We start from the raw sequence: 24,043 nt of genomic DNA on the forward strand, positions 1-24,043 counted from the left end.
GCAGTAAGTAGGATTTCTCTCTTTTGCACTAGAGAGATGGTTTCAAAGTACTGCAATATCAGGCAGGGGAACCGGTGCAAGGAGATAGCATGGGCTGCAGAATTGTCAGTGCAATAAACAATATTAATTGCTGTTTGTTTTCCCATTGATACAGCATTGCGCTGGCACCTGGGACTGTGTTCCAGTTTTCTGTTTAGGCAAGAGAGTCCTCCGTGTTTTCTTTTCTCCATCTCTAAAATGAGCTCTCTCCTTTGTAATATCTTTGGTGAAAAGCCTGTCTAATAGAAATACGGTTTGGTTTGTTTCTGAGGGAACCACAGCTACTCCAAGTAACTTCAGCTAGGGAGAAGTCTGTCAGTGTGAACTTTGCTGCTTCTGGAATACGTGCTAAATGCAGGCGCAGCAAGTGACCCCCAGGAAAAAACCCAAGTGCTGGTTTTGTCTGCCAGGGAAAGAATGAAGTGTCTTCCTATAGCATGTCACAGGTTGGTCTTTGGGGAAGCACGACAAGCTAGTGGCTTGGGACAGTTCAGAGAAATCACGTGTGCCAGATAACTTTCTTCCTAGTCCCTTTCCTTGGAAAGCTCCTTCAATTCAGCATTATGTGAACTGTATTTTTCAGAGCAATGCTTGCTTGTGGATCTCATCTGTGCTTAATTACCACATAGCCATTGCAAATATAATGCCTTTTGACTGATAAGTCACCCTAGTAATCATCCTACTCTAATGAGAAGTCCATACCGCTTGGCGAAAGCCTCAATCACTTCTAACATGCTGTGTAACTGTCACTTATGCAAGACAAAATGATGGAAAATAAGAGTATTTTGTATTTGCATTAATAGAATTTGCTTGAAGCCAGACTTGGTACTCTGCAATATGCAGGGGAAAATCAATTCTGGAGAGAATTTTTCTATTACATAAAATGCCCCTCATGTGTTTTTCCATTATTAAAAGTATAACCTAAACTCTTTTAGGATGGAATAATCTAAGCTGGAAGGAAAATATAAAAATAGGCTAGGAGGGACCTGACATGTTTAGCTGGGGAAAAGGTTGCAAACACGAAAAGCTCTGGCTTCTCCTTTTCCATAATCTTCCATCATTTTCAGTCTTGTCAGCATGAATAATATAGTTGATTTTTGCTATGATTATGAAGCAGCTGCAGAATACATAACAAAGTTGAAAAACAGCTGAAAAACCATTTATCTATTTTGTTTTCAATTGAGACACTCCTCCCAACTGCAGAAAAGTAACCAAACTGACTAGAATTCCATAAGCCACATCTGATCAGGATATAGTTCATGTTTTGGAGGGATTTTTTAAGAAATGTTTTGAAACAAAGCAAAACAAAAAGTTACTTATATGTTATAGTCAGGCAAAATATCTTTATATGTAGTCAAACAAAATATCCTTTTAGCAGCCCAGAACAGAAGTCCTAACTAAGATTTCTTGTGCTGCATGTACCCATTTAGTCTCTCTTCCTGAAGACTTTAGGCATTAGTGGACTAAGTTTGCAGATAGAAGCATCTCAGGAAATTACAGAGGTACATTTGGATGGGAGTCATCTAAGCTAGTCTAGATTCCCTTTACACACTAAAACAGGTACTTCCAGGTGAAAGACTCATCTCCTTTTAATATAGACATCCAAAGGTCAGACGGATCGCACGCTAGAGGTGCCTATTTCTCTTTTATCCATAAGCAGGGCCTTAGGTGTCTAGTTTAAAGGAAGTCTTACAGAAGGGTAGATAGGTGAGGTAATACATTATTCTAAGAACTGGCAAAAGAGGAGAAAAGAAGGTGGATTCAGTTCTGATAGGCCCAGTTTTATTTTATTTTGTAGCAACTGTGTTTCTAGATGACTTCACTGGTGCTAGGGGGTTTCACCTGATTTAGTAAAGAAATTAATTTTCTCTGGTCACTCTTTCTGTTTGTTTCTCTGTCTTGCTCTCTGTCCTGGGAAATCGTCCCTGGCCCATGCTAACTCCTAAACTGCACCTGGAAATTGCTTAGGAGAGTTTTAGTTTGCCTGGACTCAAGCCAGGCCAGTACTTTGTCAACAATACAGATGGATTGAGTTCTACTGCCTTGTGCAGGTGTCTGTCACTGTTTAATTTGTTGGTGTAGCCTGGCAGGGACAGAGAGGAGGATGGATAATTTCCAAATGGCAACTGGAATCTAGTCACTCAGTGTTGGAGGGTAAGAGAAATTCACAATAGGACATGAGCAGATCACACCAAAAGGCCTCCAACCAGCAAAAAAGCCCTGCCACATGCAACAACCATGTCAAGAACCAGCTAAACAATCAAATAATATCCAGTCAAAAGCAAGCAGAACATCCTCCATTTTGAGTGAGGCGCATTAGTCATTAAGTTCTTTTTATCATGTTTTCAAGTTGGTCTTCAATCCTTGTGCCTGTGAAGAAACTTTTCCATAAATAAATCATGTGTAGTTTATTTTATCTGGTGTGGATGTTTTATTTTAAATTAAGTCCATTAGGGATACATCAAAACTAAATAAAGGAACTTTTCGTTGTTATTCATGTTCAACCAATTGAATTGAGCCTGAAGCCGATGTTATCAATGGAGTCTAGAAGGGATTAGCTGACCAAATGTAGCAGGTAGACTGCATTGCCTAAATAAAAGTGTTGAGCCGTTTGAGATGCCCTGATTTATCTTGCCTGGTCCACAGATGCTTTTCCAGAAGGGCTCATTTTGACATTGTATCTGTCATACCTGCCAGTCCACACAGATGTCTCACGTGCCCTATGGCACTTCAGTGGTACTAGACACCCATGTTTAGGCAACTGAACCATGTCTGGAGTGGCTGATGAGCTTAATTACTCCCTAGGGTCCACCCTCTCTAAGGGGAGCTTAGACATCTGCTGCACCTGTAGGCACATGTGGTGCAGGTCTGTTAATCTGCAGCTCAATCTCATTTTAAGGACTTTAGTCAGTTCATAGATGGACTTCTAGCACCACTTTAAATCTTCTGTGATATGGGAGACGCTCACAGGGCTGGCCAATATGACACAATTAGGATACCTGCTCCTTCTAGACCAGCAGCAACAAGAACCAGTAGGGTACCCTAGGGCTTCTCAACCAGCCCAAGGCATCTACCTATGTGCAGGTAACTGGACTGAGCCTCATGTCTTCATCATAACCTGAACTCCACCAGCAAAGCTGGTTGCTTCCTGTCTGTAAAACACGTATTTTAGTCTTACACGCTCCACTGAAGAAAACTTCACACAGATGGTAAATCATTAAATTCCTTCCCTTAAGCAAATATACTTTGCTTCAGCTGTGGGTTACCCGGCAACAGAAAATTTGGCAGCAATACACTTATTTTTATGATTAACCTTGTCAATCCACAGGCACTTGCTTTCCCAAACAGCTGACCTTTTCCTACAATATTATTTTTGACAAGTGATGTCTCATTACTCTCTGTTAAACTGTCAGTATTTTAATGTTCAGTTTTCAAATTATTATCGAAGGCAAAGGCACCAATTTCCTATATTAAGATTTCTTCATGCTTTCCACAATAAAGTCTTCCTATACTGGAACTTTCAAGCTGAAATTTCCTTTGTCACATTTGTTTCACATTGATATTTTTTCAGAAAGGTTCAATAAAAAAAATCGGTCATTACCAAGACCAATGTTAAGAAATACTTTGTGTATGTAAAATAACAAAAAAATACAGTCGTACGCTATTGCTGAAAAGCTCTAGCATTTCTGTGCTTTGAAGCAGGAACTTGAAATCGAGCCACACATGTAACCCCGGGGACAGTGTTGTGTCTTTGGCTGTGTTATGTTCTCCCAAACATGACACAGCTCTGAACCCCTGGAAAAATCAGTTTATAACATGCTCAGGAGAGACTTAAAAGTTTGACAGCTATATTGTCCTGTGTGCTGGCACTGAGCTTCTCCCAGCACAGCTCCTTTTCCCACCATCCCTTGGATCATTAGGCACATCCACCCTGGGATCACTGGGGCTGAGCAAGGCCTTCCCTGTAAAGATTTCTCCAAGAAGCTGCAGGTCACCAAACTGCTGGTCAGTGATACAGAGAGCAGAAGGAATTGCTGGAGCCCCTACCATACAAAGAAAGGGGTGAACTGAGTCAAATGAAGATTTCTGAAAAATTAGGATAAGAGTGGGAGTTAAAAGGTTTAGGAGAGAAAGAACAGGGAAAGAGAGCAGAAGGAGAGATGAGAATCTGGGGAATGAAGAAAGAAAACTGGCAGGTAGGAAAAAGGGACAGAAAACTGTAAAAGAATAGAAATAAGAACAGAGGGAAGAGCAGATTCTGCAATGTTTCTTGCAGAACATGGGCAAGAGATGAAGAGAAGTGCTCGGCTTATGCATTTTAGCATGTATTTAAGACACAGGACCCTCTCCCTTCTAGGGAAACAGCTGCGACCGGGACTGCATGACAGAAATATTTGGTATCATCTCTTGTTCCTCTCTCAAACTGCAACAAACCCCAGAATCCAGAATTTTTGGCTAATTGTTCAGATCAAAACAGAAAACAACATTTAGTTTTTAGTATGTTACTAGTTCTTTCTGCATACCTGCAAGAATGGCAACTTTGGTATCTAAGTGGGGCATTAGAAAACGCAATCCTTTGATTCAGAAGTTCTCAGATTGGTGTACTTGCTGGCAGAGATTCTCTGTCTTTCACATCAGAAAGGCACAAGAGAACTGCAGGGAGAAAGAAAGAGCAAATTCAGTAGAATGGACCATGGTCAATTTACCAGAGAAAGGGCTGTGTATTTCCAGGTTTTCCTGAGTTCTACCTTGGATATATTTGTCTCCTGATTTAGGGAAATGCTGTGTATGGCAATAAATCAAACTCTGTTTCCAATTACCAAGAGCTGCAAACACTTACATAACAGCACTGCACTGTTCGCTTAAATCAGTGTGAAGAACTTGAAACGCTTTGCAAACAATAGTGCTCTATGCAAACCTGCACAAAAATCAGGAGTGGAAATCAAACATCTGGGCTCCTATGCCCTAACCATAAGACTGAATTTATTCCCCAGTCTTACAGTTTCAACATTCAAGGTGAACTTAATGACAAGGAAATCAGATTGGAGCAGAAAGTATTGAAAAGAAGAGTGCGCTGGGGACTTTGTGTGCTCTCTCAATCCCCAGCTGCATCTCTCCGTGGGCGTTAGGTGTTAGAAGGCTCTGTCCCTAAGTGTTGCTCAGCTCTTTGTCAATGACTCCTCACTGATGCATTTTCTTCTCTTCCCTCTGGAACAGCCTTTAGTGAAGCTGTTTGCAAAAAAAGAATAAAAAATAAAAAAAAATAGACGAGTCAGTGGGAGTGTGAAAAAGAGAAAAACAACAACCCAGCAGGTTTTACAATAAAAGAAACCATTTACTTACTAACTCTTGGTTTGTTATTGCAACATTCTGGCTCTTAAAATGCTGTCAGTCATTGTAGCACACAGTCCTAATGCCACTGATACTGTGCTGACCAACCCTTCCAGAGATATTTTCCCTCTTTGCATTAGCTGATAGATTAATGGTTTCATTTTCAACTCATTCAGACTGCTTCTATGCTTTTCCAGCTGGATTTGTACTCAGCTACCACTTTTCCTGCTCTAATTGCCAGACCATAACTGCTCTTACATTATTTCCCTAGGAACAATTCTCTGACTCTCCCTGGTCTAAAAGTGACATTATCTTTTATTCCTGGGGTGTCAGGCTTTTTGCTCAAGATATCTCCAGCTTGATTTTTTGGTTACATGCCAAACCCCCAAACGTTTAGCTGAAATTACTAGGGGCAGTGGATGTCTATGGCCAGATGACAATCTCAAGGCGTCTACAGATGACCATATTTGTCTTGAGGTTTTAAACAGCACATTGTAATGCCTAGGAAAGGACTTGTATTGCCATCTGCCAGCATTTACAAATGACAGGTTCTGCCGGTATCTGGGTGAGTGATAATGACACACAGCCACTAATAGAAACGGAATCAGGAGCATGAAATACAAAGTGGTGTGTGCAAGTGCTGCAAGAACAGTATTTACACAGCAGCAGCACTTAGGGCTGTAATCAGACTATGCTCCACTAAGCAAGGTACTAGCAAAGAGATATAGAGGGCTACAAATACTCTGCCTCATTTTAGTCTTCTAGGCAAAGCTTGCATATTAGGAGTGTAATTTCTGTAGGTTCTTCCATAATCAAGAAAGACACACTCTAAAAGGTGATTCAGCCTAGCTGATCTCTGGAAGAGGACCTCACCTCTGCTCTCACTGGACAGCAATGGTTTTCAACCTTCTTCAGCTTGCAGAAGTCTGAAAGTTCCCTCTTGGAGGTACACAGCCCCTTCTGGTAAACTGAAGCATATTGATGTTATATCCTTATGAAATTACTGTCACAGGCCCTTCCAACACACAGCAGTAGATGCATGTGGATAAAAACACTGCTCTAGAAGCAGCCTAGGGTGACCGCACTCTCAAGGTATGCATTTCAGGTCAATACCTTATGTTAGTTGAGTAAATCTGGGCCACCATTCTGGCCCCAGAGATGTAAAAAATCCACACTTCAAATAATTAGATTTTATTGGGGATACTTCAATTTCTCATAGTGTCCAATATTTTCCATATTGTTTTTCAAAAGTCATTATCTTCCATAAATACAAGATACATATTTGACTGTTAATCAGTGCAGACAAAGTTTTAGTACAAATCAATGCCTGGTTTTTATCTTGCAGACAGAAAGCTTTAGGTTGCTGGGCTGTTTTTTGTCAAAGTACATTTTTCAAAAATGTAATATCTCATATGCATTTTCCTGTTTCTGTCACTGCTGTCTAGGAAATCAAAAGATCATTGTCCAAGACACACACATACCCAGATAATCATAATCAAAGCTCATAAATAAAGATCTCTGTCTATTAATAACTAGTGGCAACTTCTCCTCCAGTTAACAGTGGATCTGAAGATGCCCTCTTTCTCTCAGATTTGTCGCAGAGTTAGAAGGCAGAGATGCAGGAAACACAGAGATTCCTTACAAGATACTTTCTGCAACTCTATTTTTTCATGCTGGAGTGTGGGCACAAGCATTGTTGCAGGCAGATTTCTATCTCTCCACTGCAAGCTGAATTTGCAGAACATAGTTTTGTGCAATGGGCTTGTGAAGGCAGCCCCACTGTTCCCCAGACTCACTTTCCATAGGCCAGATTTATTCTTCAGCCATCGCATGATCATGTTATTTGCTGGATGATGTCATCAAGGAGAACTAGGCTGAGAGTTATAGTTTGTTCCTTTAAGAAACAGAGTGGAAATAGTCATTTTCATGGAAAAAGGCTTGTCATTTATAGCTTTGTAAAGTTTGCACAGAGTTTTGCAGGGGTTTTTTTGTGGGGGACATTTTTCAAATAAGATTGTTTAAAAGTTTATGCTTTAAAAAAGAAAGAATGGAAACAGATATTAATCTTTCTTTTCCTCATATTCTGTACTTCCTCACATGCAGACCCAGGTTACAAGAAACACCAGCTGTTGTGACATCCTTTTCAGCTGTTAATCCCTGTGCTTTCAAGATGCAAATTTGGAACTAGCTCAGGAAAAAAAAAGATTCAGCAAATGGCTGAGACCCAAATCACTACAAGAAATCAGTGTATACATCACTGAGAATTCAGATATGACTCACGGCCAAAAAAGAAATCCTATTCACAGTGGATTTCTTGCAGTTTAGCTCTAAAACAGCTGGGTTTTGTGCATTTTGAAAGTCACCTATGGAATGGGAACAACAAATGTGTGGGATATTACCTTTCCATTAGCTCTGATGATTACAACTGTAGCCTGATGTACTTTTCCCCCTTAATTTTTACTTGAAATTCAGATATTACCTGCCACCCCTTCCCACAAGAGGTGTTCTGGACCAGCTGAAGGGGGACAGGATTTTTTGTGATCTCTCATGTTTTCAGGTTCTTCCATGGCAGAGCCTTTCTCAGCACCGGTGGAGCAAACCTGTGGCCGCAGAGCCCTCTTGTGGAGCAGATCCAGTCGGTTCTGGAGGGAGGAAACTTTTTTGTTCGGGGTTTTTTGGGGTTTTTTGCTTAGGAGGAACAAGAAATATGTCCTATGGATTGCTGTGGCAGGACAAAGTCTAGGCAAGACATACTGCTCACTCCAGCATCTGCTTCACGCAGCTTGGAGTATCAACAAGTCTTGTAACTCTGTAGGAGATTCCCAAATTCCCTGAGAGCTGAAACACAGAAGCCAAGATTCCTCTCATTTTTGCCTAATTTAATACTCACAGTTAGGAGGGGTTTGACAATGCTCCTGCCTAAAGGGTTGCCACTTCTATCTGAAAATATAACTATGCCACGTGAATTTCACAAACTGAACCAATGTTTCTATCTATAATGGCAGGAGAAAGATGGGTATTTCAGTTACCCATTCTAACGGTCCTGTAGTTTCATATTATCTTCTATTAAAAGGGGGCTGCAGTCCTGCCTTTAGGAAAAGCTACCTTATTTAAAAAAAAAAAAGGCTTCTAGAACCTCATGAGGTTCGACAAGGCCAAGTGCAAGGACCTGCACATGAGTCGAGGCAACCCCTGGCTGGTATCAGCACAGGCTGGGAGATGAAGGGATTGAGAGCAGCCCTTTGGAGAAGGACTTGGGGGTAATGGTGGATGAAAAGCTGGACATGACCTGGCAATGTGCACTCACAGCCCAGAAGACCAGCCGTATCCTGGGCTGCATCAAAAGCAGTGTGACCAGCAGGTCGAGGGAGGGGATTCTCCCCCTCTACTCCGCTCTCGTGAGACCCCACCTGGAGTTCTGTGTCCAGGTCTGGGGCCTCCAGCATAAGAAAGACATGGACTGTCTGAGTTTATCTGTGTGGCTGACCATGTATGTACATGTATATTTAGATATGTATAGATATATATTTGTGTACTGGGTGTATGAATGCGTGAGTGCCTTTTGGGAGTACACGCTCAGCCTTGCTACCGGCTGGATCAAGGAGCACGGAGCTGCAGCAGCCTCCCATCTAGTGGACTGTTGGATTCAGCAAACCCTAGCACTTTTCTCTTGGGCCTTGCATGAGGGATTCACTGCATCCTCACCTTGTTATAAGGGACTGCAAGGTTTTGGCAGCATCTGAGAGCTCATCAGACCAGCTGAGAACAATCTCTTCAGGGCAAATATGACCAATGATACTCTCATTACTGGTTTACTTTTTATTTCTGTTTACCTTCCTTTGCTGTCTTTTCTCTCAACAGCCACAAAGCACGGATAGTCGAGCGGTAAACAAAAAGCAACAAGATCTCCTATCACTCTTACGACGGCCATCAGCACCTGCACTGGCACTGGCTGGGATGGAGTTAACTTTCCTCATAGCAGCTCGCATGGTGCTGCGTTTTAGATTTGTAACTAAACAGTGTTAATAACACACAAGGTAGTCATACAGTATAGAATGACCCTGTAGGTCATTTGGATCAAACTCCTGTGGGGAGTTTGGGTCAGCTGTCCCAGCTGTGTCCCCTCCCAACCTCCTGCCCACCCCCGGCCTGCTCCATGGTGGGGCAAAGAGAGAAACAGTGAAGGCCTTGATGTTGTGCAAACACTGTTCAGGCAAAATACTGGTGCATTACCAAGGCTGTTTTGGTCACAAATACAACACACAGCACCACACTGGCTGCTATGAAGAAAATTAACTCTATCGCAGCCAGACCCAGTACAATAATTTACTTCACTTTCTGTGAAACCGTTTGGGCCGAATGACACAATGACTTTTGTTTTTTCATCAGATTATAAGCTGAGCTGGCAAGGACATGGCACAGACGAGCAAGTAAGAGTGGGGCAAAGCAGTCTTTAAGCCCTGAGAAACCATTCACTGACCAAGAAACCCCTCCTTCTGTACGTCCTTCAGGAAAGCAGTACACTAATTTCTGAGCTCTGACCCTCCACGACACACTCTGAATTTCACTCCTGTTGCATTAAAGCGTAATGAAGTTTGGCAGAAGATAAACCCCCTTGCATTCCAGCTTGTCCTCAGATGTCAGAGGGGCTGGGGGCGGCTAGGCTTAGATTCTGAGTGATGTCCAATTCAACACTGTAAGTCTGGTTGCATTCAATATATTGAACTATTGCAATTATGCATGCACTAATAGTGCACTGTACTTTCAATTTAGCCACGTTCAATGAACTATAATGGCCAAACTTAGGGAGTTAGGTTGTCTTCAGTGAACTATCACGGCTAGATTTTAATGAGTAGCTCAATTTATTAAAGCAACAGGAGTACAGATTCTTTTGGACTGCCAGTGATAAATACACTGTCTGCAAAGCACGTGCAAATAATAATACAGTTGACTACAAGCACATTAAATTATGGAAGAAAAGAGCTCTAAAGAATTCTAGGTTTCCCAGGAAGGCACTCAGTACAGCCGAGTGTTCGAATCTCACCCAGCAGGTGTCCCAATGGGGAGGAAGAGAGGTTCAGCCCATTGACTGATCCCAGAAGTCAGTGATGTCCTCCCGACATGTTCACAATGGGATCTTCCCTAACAGTTCCCTTCTCTTCAGGCCTTTTATATTATTTTCCTATTAGGTGGAGCTTGAGTCACTCTAGTCATACATACCTTTACTACAATTGGTATAAAATCTTCTTGCTTTAAAGGTACATGCTAAAAAAAGTTCAGAGCGCATGCTCAGTGAGAGGTGGGCACACCTTGGAGGCGGGTAACTTTTGGGACGGAGGTGTGTTTTGGTATTATAATGAGGTTATAATGAACAAAGTTGACCCAGAGGACATGATGTTGTGTGTCAGTAGCCCAGAACGGGGCACTTCTCAGGATATAAATCAGAAGTAGGGCAGTAAGTCCACAGAACCCCCATTATTTCACCTCCTTGCTTCAGTGGATTCAATGCAGGGACCTACCATTCTTGTTCCTATCTTGTTCCCTGTCCCTGCAGTGATATCACAGAGCCTGGCCGTGGTGTCTCCACTCCGCTCCACCCTCCGCGTTCCTTCTCTTAGAGTCAGCATACCAAGCTCCCTTGGTGCTGCTAACATCTAAGCTTGCAGGTTATGTGGCTTAGGGAATTATTATGGAACAGATTCCTTGCATATCCCCTGCATTCCACACTGGAGGTTTGCCTCCCCTTAAGAGGGGGAGGGAACGTATCGATAAGTCACTTCCAGCAACCATTCCTCAACTCCTGAAGCCACCTCTGAGGGATTGTCCACACGATCTATGGAAACAGCCCTCCGGGTAAGCTGGAGACCTCGCAGCTCCCCATCCTCACCCAGCAAACACGTCTTCAGGCCTGCTCTGGAACCGCCTCTCCCCTCCCCTGCAGGCTCTCAGACCTCCACCTCCCCTCCTGAGAAGCAGAGCCGAAGGAAACGCGGGTTTCCGTGGCCAGACCACCACAGGCATCCCTCCTATTTCTGCCTGACCAAAGAAGCGCTCGGGGGCACCCAGAGGCCCGAGCCCTCCACCGCCCGGTGGGTGGGCTACCTTATCTTCTGGTTTTGCTTAAAACGGGAATCCATTTTGCAGAGCTTTCGAAAACCCCTCCCTGCCCACGGCTGGGGTATTCCGGTCCAGGTAACGGGTGATTAAACCCATTTTTAAACCACTTAAAACCGCTGACACCCAAACGACGCAGCGCTACCGAGCTGCTCCCTCAGGAAGACGGACGCCCTTCCCAGGCCACGCCCCCTGCCGATCCCTCCAATCAGGAGGCGGCAGCCGTGCCCACCCTCCCCCTCCGAACCTGCGCGGCGGGCAGCGCTCTCCCCGCCCTTTGCGCATGCGCGCCAGCCCGGCGCATGCGCGACGCCGCTGCGGCCGAGGGTGTTTGATTCCCGAGCGCAGCCAGCCGGGCCCGGGCCGGGAGATGTCGGTGGGGCAGGGGACGTCGGAGCCGGCGGACGGTAACGGTAGGTGCCCGTTTCGCTGGTAGGGATCCCGCGGGGCTCCGACGGACCGATCGACCGGGCGGGGGCTGAGGGGAGCGGGACCGGGGGGGTGAGGGTGGTGTGGTGGTGGTGGCGGCGGCGGCGGCCCGGCCCTGCGCATGCGCAGTGGGGGAGGCGCGGGCACGGCTGGGGGTCGGTGGGCTGCGGTGGATTCGGGTGTTTTGGGAAATCGTGTGAACGCTCTCGTTTTCCGTCCGTAGAGTCGGATGTCTTTGAAATTGTCCTCCCCATCACCGTGCTTGTGCTGAGCGATGATGATTTTCTCCAAGGCGATGCCGAGGAGCACGCGGTGTCGTTTCCAGAGTTGAAGAAGGAGGATGAGCAAGAGGTTAACTTGAACAGTGGCGTTTTCCTGAAAAGTAATGTGACGCCTTCAAATGACAGTAACAGTTTAAGCGTTTGGGAAGAAAAAACAGCTTCAAATAAGGATAGTCATACGGAATATTCTGAAGAAAAATGGGTTGCTGAGAATGTGTGTAACGGATCAAAGTCACCTTTAAGTGATTGGTGTGATGCAGGCAAGGATAAATATAGTCAAAATTATGTGTTGCCTACATCGTCTTGCAGAACAGAGCTTACAGAGATAACTGAAACCAGTGACGGAAAAGAAGGTGGTGGTGATGACGGCTTTCAGAAGATTCCTCCTCTCCTTTCTTCTGCTGGCAACGAGGGTAGAGATGAGACCATCAAGACAAGCAGACGGTTGACCGTGGCAGCGATATCCAGACATGAAGAGGAACTTGTTAGTGTTGCAAGTGTTCTTTCTGATGGTTGTCAAGAGGAACAACCAGAGATCCACAAGGAGATGGAGACAATTGTTGAAATGGAAGGTAACTTCTTAATAAGACTAGTGCAAGAGTTTAAGAAATCTGGTACATTTCAAGTTTTTGAGATGGGTAGGAAAGTGTATAGGAAGAATGCTAAAGCTGTTTATTTTACAGTAAGCATTTCAACATAGATTAATGTCGTATGCAGCAGAGGGAGAATATTGGCTGGAGTGTGCTTATTTCTTTCACCGACTCCTGTGAAACTGCAATAAATTGGTGCTGTTTCATTCTGCTGCAGTTTGCAAAAGGGTGGCCTTTCATTAGGGAAAACGATCTGAAAAAAAAAAAGCAGAAGGAGTATCATACTTGTGAGAATGGAGCCCTAGCAAAGCTAGGTGACAGTACTTTCAGAGGAATTCTGGCATAAAGCTGTTTCATTAAAAACCGTAAGGGATGCAGTGTTGTCCTGTGAAATTCAGAGCTTTGAGTGAAAAGAGGAATTGGACAGGAGGAGGCTTCTAACTAGGATTTCTTCTCTTAAAACATTATTTAAATGTTGGGGTGGGAAGCATGGAGAGAGATATTAGGAAAGAAGTGGAGATAGGAAGATATTAAGGAAGTAAATGGAGTGAAGAGCAAGCAGGTCATCAGACAATTTGGGATTATTACTGCCAATTAATCATGAACATTGGTGATTGTATGAAATGTCACATGTGTGATTTCTTATCCCCCTGTAGATCCTGATTCTTCAGAGAATGGAGACAATGAAGCTAATAACAGAAAGAGAAGCAAATTTGAAGATGTAATTCTGACTTCTCTTTTGGAACATGGCTTGAAAGAAGAACGAAAACTTACTTATACGTGTTCTGCTCCATTTCTTAATAGATGTTCTTTGACTTCAGAAGAACTGCTAAAAGATGTAGGGAAACCAGAGATGAATGCTTCTACTTCTGCTGAATCAAATACTACTGGAGAGCATATTTATAAGACATTAACACCATTTCCTAAAAAAAGGTATCGGCAACAAAATGTTGTTTCTCCTCATGAAGACCCAAAGGAATTCCAAAGCCAGCAGACAGGTTTAGCGTGGCTAAGTAATAGTGTGACCATCAAACCTTTTTCTAAAGCATCTTGTTCTATAAATAAGCATGAAAGATTGAAGTGCAGGTTTTGTAGTTCTGTATATAAATGCAGTGCACATCTAAAGAAGCATGTTTATTCAGCTCATAAAGATAAGAAAATACATAAATGCTGTTTTTGTAAAAGAACCTTTTTCTTTTCTGCCAACCTTAAGAATCACCTTAAATTTCATAAGAAAATGACTAGATTGCAAAAGGCAAGAAGAAATAGAATAAATGCAAGAAAAGTTAGGCAGAGATCTAAAGAAAGAAAATCTGACGCCAAGAAAAAAGAAAGTAAATACGAGAAATTTTTCATCAAAATTGAAAGGGACTTTACACCTCTGGGTGTTCCAGTTACTTTTTCCTGCAAACTTTGTTTGTTTGCTTCATCAAATCCTAGAGTTTTTATTCATCACATGAAGGGACATAAAGAGAGACCACCTTACCAGTGTCCTCAATGTGATTACTCCTGCATTAGCTTATCCTACCTGTTAAATCACATGTACTGGCATGCTGGGTATAAGCTGTACCAGTGCAGGTTTTGCACCTTTTTGTCGTTATATTTTGCAAGCATGGTAAGGCATAGCTACATACACACAGGGGCTAAACCATATTCCTGTGAGTTTTGCCAGTCAGCATTCACAAGCACCACTGGGTTAAAGAGACACAGAAGATTACATGCAGGCAAAGAAACATGCCAAGGGCAGCAACTTGATGCCATAAGTGAAAGAAAGAGAACTCAAAGACCTTTAAAGAGTTATACATGTGATGAGTGTAACGTAGTGTTTTACACTAGAGGACATCTAAGCTTTCATAAGAAATTCCATGAACAGCTTAAGGCTACTGCTAATGGTTATACGAGTCAGAGCAATGAACATCTTAAAAGCAAAATATGCAAAGTTGCCAGTGATTCCCAGGATCATGTTTCTCTGTCTCTTTCTGGTAAAGAAAATGATTGTCTTAGTGGGGGGATGCTGGCTTCAGAAGTAGACTTTGAGCAGGCAGGTGATGTGCAGGGCAATGAGAAAATGTGCTCTGGGAAGAAATTCCCTGAAAACAGCCATGGAAGTGACAGTTTACGTATTACTGGGAATAGATCAGAAGTTCCTCTGAATTCATACAAAATGGACACTGTCATTTGCAAAGAGGAACCTCTCTTCAACTCCAAGGCCTCTGATTCACAAGATCAAGATGATGATGCATATAATGAATTTGTGGAAAACTTAAAGGATACGTGGCCTTCCAGTTTGTCTGCATTCAAAACGTACAAGTGCCAACACTGCAGTTATGCTACTGCTGTTCATAGCGACTTTAAGCTGCACCTAAAAATGCATAGAGATGAAAGGCTATATGTATGTAAAGAATGTAATAAGACATTTAAAACATCAAACCATTTGCAGAAACACAGCCTTATTCATATAAAGAATGGATACGAGTTTGGCCATTGCCTCTATGCAGATAGCCATTTAGAGAATCTTGAATTGCATCATGAAATCCATGTAGGCCTGTGTCCAGAAGGAGATTTTGGTTCCTCAGAAGGTTCAACCAGTGTCCATTCCTTGCTTGGTTCAGAAGTCTGTGGAGTACAGCCAGATGTCCAGTGGGGCAAAGAAAATGATTTGCTAGCACAAAGTCAGCCACGGTTCTATCAGTGTGCAGAGTGTGAGTACACTACTTACGTTTTAAGCAACCTTGAACTACATGTAAGAACTCACACAGGTGAGAAACCTTACAGCTGCAGTGTTTGTCAGAAGAAGTTTCGTACTTCCAGTCACCTGAAAAGACACAGGGTCACCCATTTTAATATGGAGCATCTCAAGTGCAGGAACTGCGACTATTCAACAAACAAATGGCTGTCCTTGAAACAGCATCTGGCTTCACACTGTTGTGAGGAAAGCTCATCTACTGGCTGTCTCTACGATCAAAAGCAGCTACCTGTCAAAACGTACACGTGTGACGAGTGTGGCTATTCCACAGCCCACAATGGTAACTTGAAGCCACACTTGAGAATTCATACAGGGGAGAAGCCATTCAAGTGCAATCAGTGCGCTGTTGCTTTCCGCACATCTAGCCACCTGAAACGCCACTTACTGACTCATTTAAAGTTGCACTGCAGAAGGTGTAAATTTTCTACGGTAGATAAACGTGCTTTCCAAAAGCATGTAAAAACACACAAAAAAAAGTACAAGTGTGTAAACTGTAATGTGATGCTGCCTACCAAAAAACTTTTGGAAAAGCATAAGCGGCATCATGGGCTTGGAATGTAAGTTTGGGAATTGCAAGTTGGCACTCAGTTCTGGGGAGGTTTGCATGTCCTGAATTTGTTTATTGCTTTACATTCCCCTGCTGTCCCTAGAACGATGGCTGGTGATGGACGCATCCAGTGTTTTGGTCTGGAGAGTGAAACTCAGGGTACTGGTTTACTTCAGATTCTTCTCAGAGCTTCATTTACGATTTGGCCGATGTTACCAGCTTAAACAGTTACTCTCTGCCACTTATTTTCTTGTAAAAATCAGTTAAAAAACCCCTTGACTGACTGAAAGAATGTTTAAAGGAAGGGAAGGAAGTGCACATAATAATTTATAGTAATAACTTCTCATTTAAAAATTTTCAGTGTGTTGGGAAGCTTAATGTTACCTCCCATCTGCTGATGGTTGCATTCCCTACTCCCAGGTTCTCCTGCAATACTTGAAACAGAAAAAAAAAATAGTATCTCACAAAATTACAGAAACAAAAGTTTTTTGTCATCACTGGATAATTGGGATATGAAAATGTTTTCTGTATGTGTGTATATATAAAAGGTTTGTTAGGCAGTTATTTTGTCTCTACTTTTGATAATTCTTTGAGTAGTCTGACAGAAATGGTAATATTGTCCTTAATCAGGTATTTTATGATACTGAGAATCCTTAAATTGATCTTCAATTTTATGTAAATGTCTAATGTTAATCTAGTATGAAATGCCTCATCTTTTCTCAGGCTGGTAGTTTCTGTGTTCTTTGTTTCTTAAAATAGACAACATCATACTTTTCAGAGAACTTCAATTTAACCACTTGCTGATATACTGCAAATACTACTTAGTTAGGCTGAAAACCTTGTCAGTATCTTGAACTGTAAAATTTATTTTTTTAGGGGTTTACCGTGCATCTAAAATAGCATGTATAAGGACCACTCGTGCCAACCAGCAGTTGTTAGCCTGGTATGGTGAGGGCGGATGGGTGCTTCTTCCACTTTATATTAAAATCTAGATAAATCTTTGCTTGTTTTACAGAGGTATGTGGTGCTAGAAACTCTTGTGTGGACATCACTGACTATAATACGCTCAGTGGTATTGATAACAGCGGTGTTACCCTCTTGTGTGAGGAAAAACAACGGCAAAGGGCTGGTGCTAACTGTCCCCTAATGTTACGGTTCAGTCCATGAAACAGCTGAGTAAACCTATAGCTTAATTTAGAGAATATAAACATGCAACTACCACTGCTTTTTTACTGCTCTCAAATGTATGCTTTTCTTTATAAATACAGATAATATCTTGCAGAGGCTTTCTGGTAACGTAGGAGCCAGGTTGGAAACGGTTTCCCAGAGAGGTGGTGGAGTCTCCCTCCTTGGAGATGTTCAGAAGCCGTCTGGACGTGGTCCTGGGCAGCCGGCTCTGGGTGGTTCTGCTTGAGCAGGGCTTTCGACCAGGTGACCTCCAGATGTCCCACAGCCATTCTGTGATTTGGAACGCAATTTTCCAAGAGTGGATTGAACTCAAGAGTGGATGCATGTATTTAAGGCCAGATCAGCAAAGGTATTTAAGTGATCTAGTTCTTTCTAGCTGCAGTAAAATCAGACAAGTAAGTGTCTGTGACTGAACCCTGGTAGTTACAGATGTCTTTCCTACAAGCTGGGAAGTCGCTACTTGGGAATGAGTGATTCAGATCTTGGAATGATTGAGCTAACTGCCTGATAGAGTTGTGAGAAAGAGCAACATTATCCTGATATGAATAAAGAAAAGCACTTCTGGGAAATAACAACAGTGTTACACAAGCATGGAGGAATTTTTATCTGCATTACTGTACAATTCTGGTCATTTGAAGAAAAATTCAAAAGAACAGGTACAAAGAGGAAACAAAAATGGTGAAGAGGATTGTAAGCCTATATATCAGAGACTAGGAAAGCTAAATCTGATGGAGAATGATTGTTTACAAGTATGGTGTACAATGAGGAAAAAGGGAGCTCCATTTAAGGGGGATAAATTAATTGAAGGACATTTTTAAAAGAGTTTGTAAACAGCATAAGTTTCTTTTAGTTGTAAGAAAGAACAACAGAAGACATTTTTAAGCTGGAGCTTGATGAGTTTGTAAAAATAATTATTCCAGGTGATTGCCTCTAATAAAAATAGTATTTGATAACTCATGAGGTTCCTCTCTGTTTCTTATGCAATGCATTGCACTTTTGGGGACTGGAAGTGATTCTCAGTCTGCCAAGTCAGAGGCATTTAAATGTAAAGGCATACTTGTTTTAAAATAAGGGCACAGGCTGTTCTTGATTTTTTTTTTTTTTGCTAGTGAAAGGTGTAATATTTTTTATTCTTGCAGAGTTGTAACAAAAATCAAAGCCTTTCCCAAATCATACCGTGAAGCTTTCTGTTTCAACCAAAAAAACTTCCTTAATTTACTTTATGAATTTGGACCAAACAGTAAAATGTAGTAGGAAATCACACTAATGACAAACAACTTGAGCAAATAGGTGTCATTTTATCTGCCGTGCATCTACTCAATAAGTGAATAAAAGTTAAACGCGGGATGAAGTAAATGGATATAGGTGAATCGGACCATGCTGCAATATGGTTAACCACCAACCAGATTTATCTAAAACAGAAGAAAGGAAATACTATTTTTTTTTTTTTTTTTTTTTTTTTTACTTTACTGTATGTTACTATATGCTACTACCTCAGTTTCCATTTGGACTAGAGTAAATGCACGTTTTTTCTCATACTAACAAAGCATGCTGTAAATGTAACGTTGGTGAAATCTGATTCTCTTCTGCCGTCCCCTTCCTTCCCCATTTGTGTCCCTTGGGGAATTTGACAGAATTTAATGAATCCTCGAGTTCATCCTTTTAAGAGGGTCCCTCTGCCGTGCGCACCTCCGGCCCACAGGGGGCGCTAGAGCAAAGCGCCTCCCCCAAACCTCCTGGTCCGACGAGACGCATCGCCCGCGCCTGCGCAGAGCAGCCAGCCGCCGCCCCGCCCCTGTGCGCCTGCGCCAGCCGTGCCGCCCCTCCCCTGCGCGGTCGTCCCCGTATCCCCCGTGCGCCTGCGCAGAGCGCGCGCCTCTCCCGCCCAGGGCGCCTGCGCGGGCTGTGGGCGGGCCCCGCTGAGGCGAGCGGCGTTCCCTTCTTCCCACCGCTTTTTCTCTGCGGGACTTCCAGCCCTTTCGCCGCCAAGATGCCGCGGATTATGATTAAAGGCGGTGTGTGGCGGAACACCGAGGTACGACTCTGCTCGCTTTAATCCCCCGAGCCCCAAGCGCTCGGCCCGCAGCGGCGGGCGGTGGCGGGGGGGGGGAGGTGGGGGGTGCCCTGCGCTAGTGCGCAGGCGCTGGTGGAGGGGTCGTAGTGCGCATGCGCGGGGCCCTCATGGAGTGGGGTGTCTTGTAACTGGGGAGACGGGGATCTTCCTGGGCCCTCGGTAGCGGGACATGTGGAGGGTTAGGCGTCTGCGGGCCGCTGTGGCTCTGGTGGGCTTGGTTCCTCAGTTGGCCTGGAGCTTCCTCCTCGCCCCCTGCCCTAGTGGGCAGAGGTCACAGATCGGTGGTGTTTCTCCTGAAGGCTGCGTGCTGGGGAGGGCAGGAGGCTCAGCCCCTGCGCGTGTCGTGTCCCTTCCCCCTGGAGAAACTGTCGTCACAGCAGCTGGAGGGGTTGTGTGGGCCGTGCTGTTCTCGGAGATGTCCCTTTCGCAGGCTGGAGTGTGTCTTACACTGCATAGGCGGGCTTCTTGTTCTCTAGGGGTATGAGGGAGCTGGAATCTCTTGCACTTGAAGACTCTTCCAAATGCGGAAATGGTGAAGATGGGTATGGGCTCTTCATCTGCAGCTTGAAGTGTTTCCTACACAGAAATTTATGTGCTGTTCAAAAAAAGAGCAGAGAACCCCACCCCACTCTCCCATTTTTGCCATCGCATGCTTTCAGAACTGCAAGCGATGGTGAAAAGAAAAATAATAACACAAGAAATCAAGGATGTCAGTTTTATTAGATACATGTTTAAAGCAAAAGGATGTACCCAACACTGTGTAAAATCCAGAACTCTGCCACTGTATACTGTGAACGCTAGGCATGTACGTAGTTCTAGAAAGCAGTGAGAAAAGAACAATAGAAGGTAAATGTACTGTGTGCTATATGTGCTTTTAACCACTTGTGACATATCAGCTATGTGCCAGGAGGCAGCTAAATTGGCAGCTAAATTGGGGCCAGCAGAGGATAGGAAGAACCACTGTCTGCGTACCCCATTCCTATGGTCTTCCATAATTGACTAATTTTGGTGGCTATTAAGAGAAACAGCAGTGCGTTAAATAGATCATTGTTTCACCATTTCTTGTGTACCAGAGATGAATTATCTCTCTTCGGTGCTGTTCTTTTGATTAACATTTTGATTATATGTACAACATTAAAAATACAGAAAGTGGAACCACTTCATATCAGGTCATTCGTAAAATGACCGATTACTTGCAAAAAAGTCTGCTAATGTTATCAGTATTACTACTGTATGCCATATAACACCAAGTAAATTTAAAAAACCGAGAGGACTTATTATTTATTTTTTAATAGAAATTACATTAATTGTTTCCTGCAGCAGCTCAAGCCAGAATTCATCATCAGCTTACATTTAAAGCTGCTGTGTGCTCTGAGAGATGTCCATGCTAGACAGAGTATCTGTTCTTGATGAGTAGCATCTGCATGGTACAGCTGAACAGATTCTGAACACAACTACAAGTACTTATTGGATACAGAAGAGGAACATCTGTGGTTGACAAGGCTGCAAGAATAGCTTTGATGCATTTAAAATACCACTTTCTGGCCTGTGAGGAAACCAGAAATAATGAACCCATTTATCTGGGGGGAGGGAAGAGAGGAATTGGTGGATGGATTGACAGACAGTTGATAGGACTTCTAGCTTTTGGTGAAATCTCAGTGCACACTTTGATGTATATGAACAACCTGCCTCCCAAGCTGAATCCATTATGTTTTGGTGGGGTTTTTTTCCCCCCAGAAGTTTATAAGCTTTGGGATCAGCACTTTTGGATGTTACCTTCTGAACATTAAAGTGATTTATTTTAAGATTTACTTGTAAAAGGGAAACTTACTTATTTAATAAAGATTTTTAATTTAATCTTTATTGATTTCATTGGCCTTTGAAATACAAATCCTCATTCATCTTGAGAATAAAATGTGGAAAAGAAGTAGCAGTGCTGTGCTGTTTCCACTGGGTCAGCCCATTAGATGAAATCCACCATGTTGTCCTCTGCTTAAGCTCAAACTTTCTGTTTTGCAAGTTCTTGTGATCCATAACAGTATTTTATTTTTTTTTTTAAGGATGAAATTCTGAAAGCAGCTGTGATGAAATATGGCAAAAACCAGTGGTCTCGTATTGCTTCTTTATTGCATAGAAAATCAGCAAAACAGTGCAAAGCCAGATGGTAAGTGAGAATTGCCATGTCTGAGAAAATGAGATTCATAATTAGTGGCAATTTAGAAATTACCACAGATTAATTTATGTCTACAGAGGAACAATAGTTTTAAGATTCTTTCATTCCTGCTATTGTGGATATTGCAGATTCTTATTGCTTGAAAGTAATTGAACAAAAGTAGCCAAATGTTCTCTTTGCCAGTGACTGCAGTGTTGGCAAATGGAGGATCACTTAAAATTGTGTACATGATTTTTTTCCCCATATTTACACATTTTTAATCAGTGAGTATTAACAATGAAGTAATATTGTAAGATATTGTTGTGGTTTAACCCTAGCCGGCAACTAAGCACCACACAGCTGCTCACTCACTCCCCCTCAGTGGAATGGGGGAGAGAATTGGAAGGGTAAAAGTGAGAAAAATCATGGGTTGAGATAAAGACAGTTTAATAACTAAAGCAAAAGCTGTGCATGCAAGCAGAGCAAAACAAGGAATTCATTCGCTACTTCCCATCGGCAGGCAGGTGTTCAGCCATCTCCAGGAAAGCAGGGCTCCATTACGCGGTGACTTGGGAAGACAAACGCCATCACTCCAAACATCCTCCTTTCCTTCTTCTTCCCCCAGCTTTATATGCTGATCATGATGTCATATGGTCTGGAATATCCCTTTGGTCAGTTGGGGTCAGCTGTCCCAGCTGTGTCCCCTCCCAACTTCTTGTGCCCCCCCAGCCTACTCATGGTGGCGTGGTGTGAGAAGCAGAAGAGGCCTTGACTCTGTGTAAGCACTGCTCAGCAGTAATGAAAACATCCCTGTGTTATCAACACTGTTTTCAGCACACATCCAAAATGTAGCCCCATACTAGCTACTGTGAGGAAAATTAACTCTATCCCAGCCCAAACCAGCACAGATATTAATCTCTCTTACAGATAATTTTCTGATTTTTCATAATAAGAGTTTGGCTTGAGGATAAGTGTTTAGAAATTGCACTGTGGAATTTCACTTTATATAAAAAAATAGAATTTTAAAACTTATGCAAATACATGCAGTATGAATCTGAGAATCAGATTTGATTTCTTGAGTACTGAACTGCACATATTTGTTAGAATAATTCTGTATAAAGGTAACAGCACTGGCACAGTTAAAGATTAGTAAGATAACTGCTGAAGGATCCAGTCAAAACAAATCTACCATTTCTGGTACGTTAGGTTGTTGCAATTTTTACTTTTCCTTTTCTGGATTAATTTTGTGACTCCTTACTTTGCCAGAATAGAGATGTGGAAAGGAAGGAGAGGCAATAACTGTATGAAGAGTGGTGGATAAATAACACATTTTAAAGGTCCAATACATATGTCATAAAAATACTCTGGAGTAACATCCTTTTGTACAGAAAAAAACCTGTATTAAATTTGCATGACAAGATTTTGAAATCTCATTGTGATGATTTGGGTAAACACTGTTCTGAATTAATTCAAGACAAATGTGGATAGCTTGGCTCTATTGTCCTTATTTTTTTCACTTTTTAACAGGTATGAGTGGCTAGACCCGAGCATCAAAAAGACAGAGTGGTCACGGGAAGAGGAGGAGAAACTGTTGCACCTGGCCAAGCTCATGCCAACCCAGTGGAGGACCATTGCCCCCATTATCGGAAGAACTGCTGCACAGTGTTTGGAACACTATGAATTTCTGCTGTGAGTTACTGTTTTACTAGAGGTGCATACCAGGAACATCTGCAGAGTTTGTTGTATAGATGTGTAATTTCCTTCTCCTGTGGTTCTGAAGTACGGTGGTTTCAAGTTGACTAAGTCCTTTTGTAAGCAAGTCCTTAAGGACTGTTTCTTTTCAGTCAATGTGTCTAGCTTGAAAGAAGCAGCTCCTGAAACTTGGGAGAGCAGGCTTGAGTAGCAATAGGTGTATATTTTCTTGCTTCTCCTCATTCTTGCTAGAGGAGTGTCAAGATTGATACTTTCTATGGGCTTCCGTTTCAGGTTTGTTTGGGTATTTTTTGACTGGCTGGTCAGCATGAGTGAGTGTGGGAGAGAGAATAAAAAAGACAGACATGTAGACATAAAACACATGTTGTTGAAACTGCTGAATGTGCAACCATCATGTCTGTATGCTACAGAGGTTTTTGTTAGGCCATGAGAAGAGAAGGAAAGTGCCGTTTTCCCTTGTGAGCTTTCTTAATTCTGGTGTGATTGGTTGAGTATAATGGGAAACATTTGATTGTTCATTTTGTCACACTGCTTGAATTCTTGTCCTTACTGTTAAAGATTACCCAAGGAGAGTTCTCTACTATTAGCTTTGTCAATATTGTATTTTATATAGTATTTTATTGTTGTAATGTAATACTATGTTGGCTTCTTTCTCTTGTCTAATATAAGATTATGTAACTGTACCACGTTCATCTTTTTTGCAGTACTTGTATAACAAGTTTAATGTATGATACATAGTACAAGGTTACTTTTTTGATCAGTCTTTGGGGTGTTTAAGGGATGATTATTACAAGCGTGGAGGAAAACAAAGAGCCAGTTGTGATGTGTACATACAATGT

General features: G+C 42.5%; 2 protein-coding genes and 1 long non-coding RNA gene across 4 annotated transcripts in view; 2 read left to right on the top strand and 1 right to left on the bottom strand.

Moving 5' to 3' along the window:
- Positions 1-1,279: 1,279 nt before the first annotated feature.
- On the bottom strand, positions 1,280-11,628 carry LOC138689689 (uncharacterized). The gene is made up of 4 exons (XR_011328586.1): positions 10,415-11,628; positions 7,850-8,012; positions 4,563-7,264; positions 1,280-4,082 (listed from the first exon to the last, which is right to left on the bottom strand). It is a non-coding gene; the product is annotated as an uncharacterized lncRNA (long non-coding RNA).
- A 150-nt stretch (positions 11,629-11,778) lies between these two features.
- On the top strand, positions 11,779-18,222 carry LOC104322188 (zinc finger protein 585B-like). The gene is made up of 3 exons (XM_069805597.1): positions 11,779-11,897; positions 12,137-12,766; positions 13,441-18,222. The coding sequence occupies exons 1-3, from the start codon at positions 11,855-11,857 to the stop codon at positions 16,089-16,091; spliced, it is 3,324 nt and encodes a 1,107-aa protein (XP_069661698.1). The 5' UTR covers positions 11,779-11,854; the 3' UTR covers positions 16,092-18,222.
- A 900-nt stretch (positions 18,223-19,122) lies between these two features.
- CDC5L (cell division cycle 5 like) overlaps positions 19,123-24,043 on the top strand; it is a 35,744-nt gene continuing 30,823 nt past the window's right edge. The window contains exons 1-3 of one of the 2 annotated variants that reach the window (XM_069805598.1): positions 19,123-19,300; positions 21,400-21,503; positions 23,019-23,180. In XM_069805598.1, coding sequence (XP_069661699.1) covers positions 19,256-19,300; positions 21,400-21,503; positions 23,019-23,180 — 311 coding nt within the window. In that variant the 5' untranslated portion in view covers positions 19,123-19,255. Of the gene's footprint in view, positions 19,301-20,163; positions 20,186-21,399; positions 21,504-23,018; positions 23,181-24,043 lie in introns of those variants that run through there. The other variant, XM_009928131.2, reaches the window with a different exon arrangement.

Source organism: Haliaeetus albicilla, chromosome 18, assembly GCF_947461875.1.
Source record: "Haliaeetus albicilla chromosome 18, bHalAlb1.1, whole genome shotgun sequence".
Classification (NCBI taxonomy): domain Eukaryota; kingdom Metazoa; phylum Chordata; class Aves; order Accipitriformes; family Accipitridae; genus Haliaeetus; species Haliaeetus albicilla.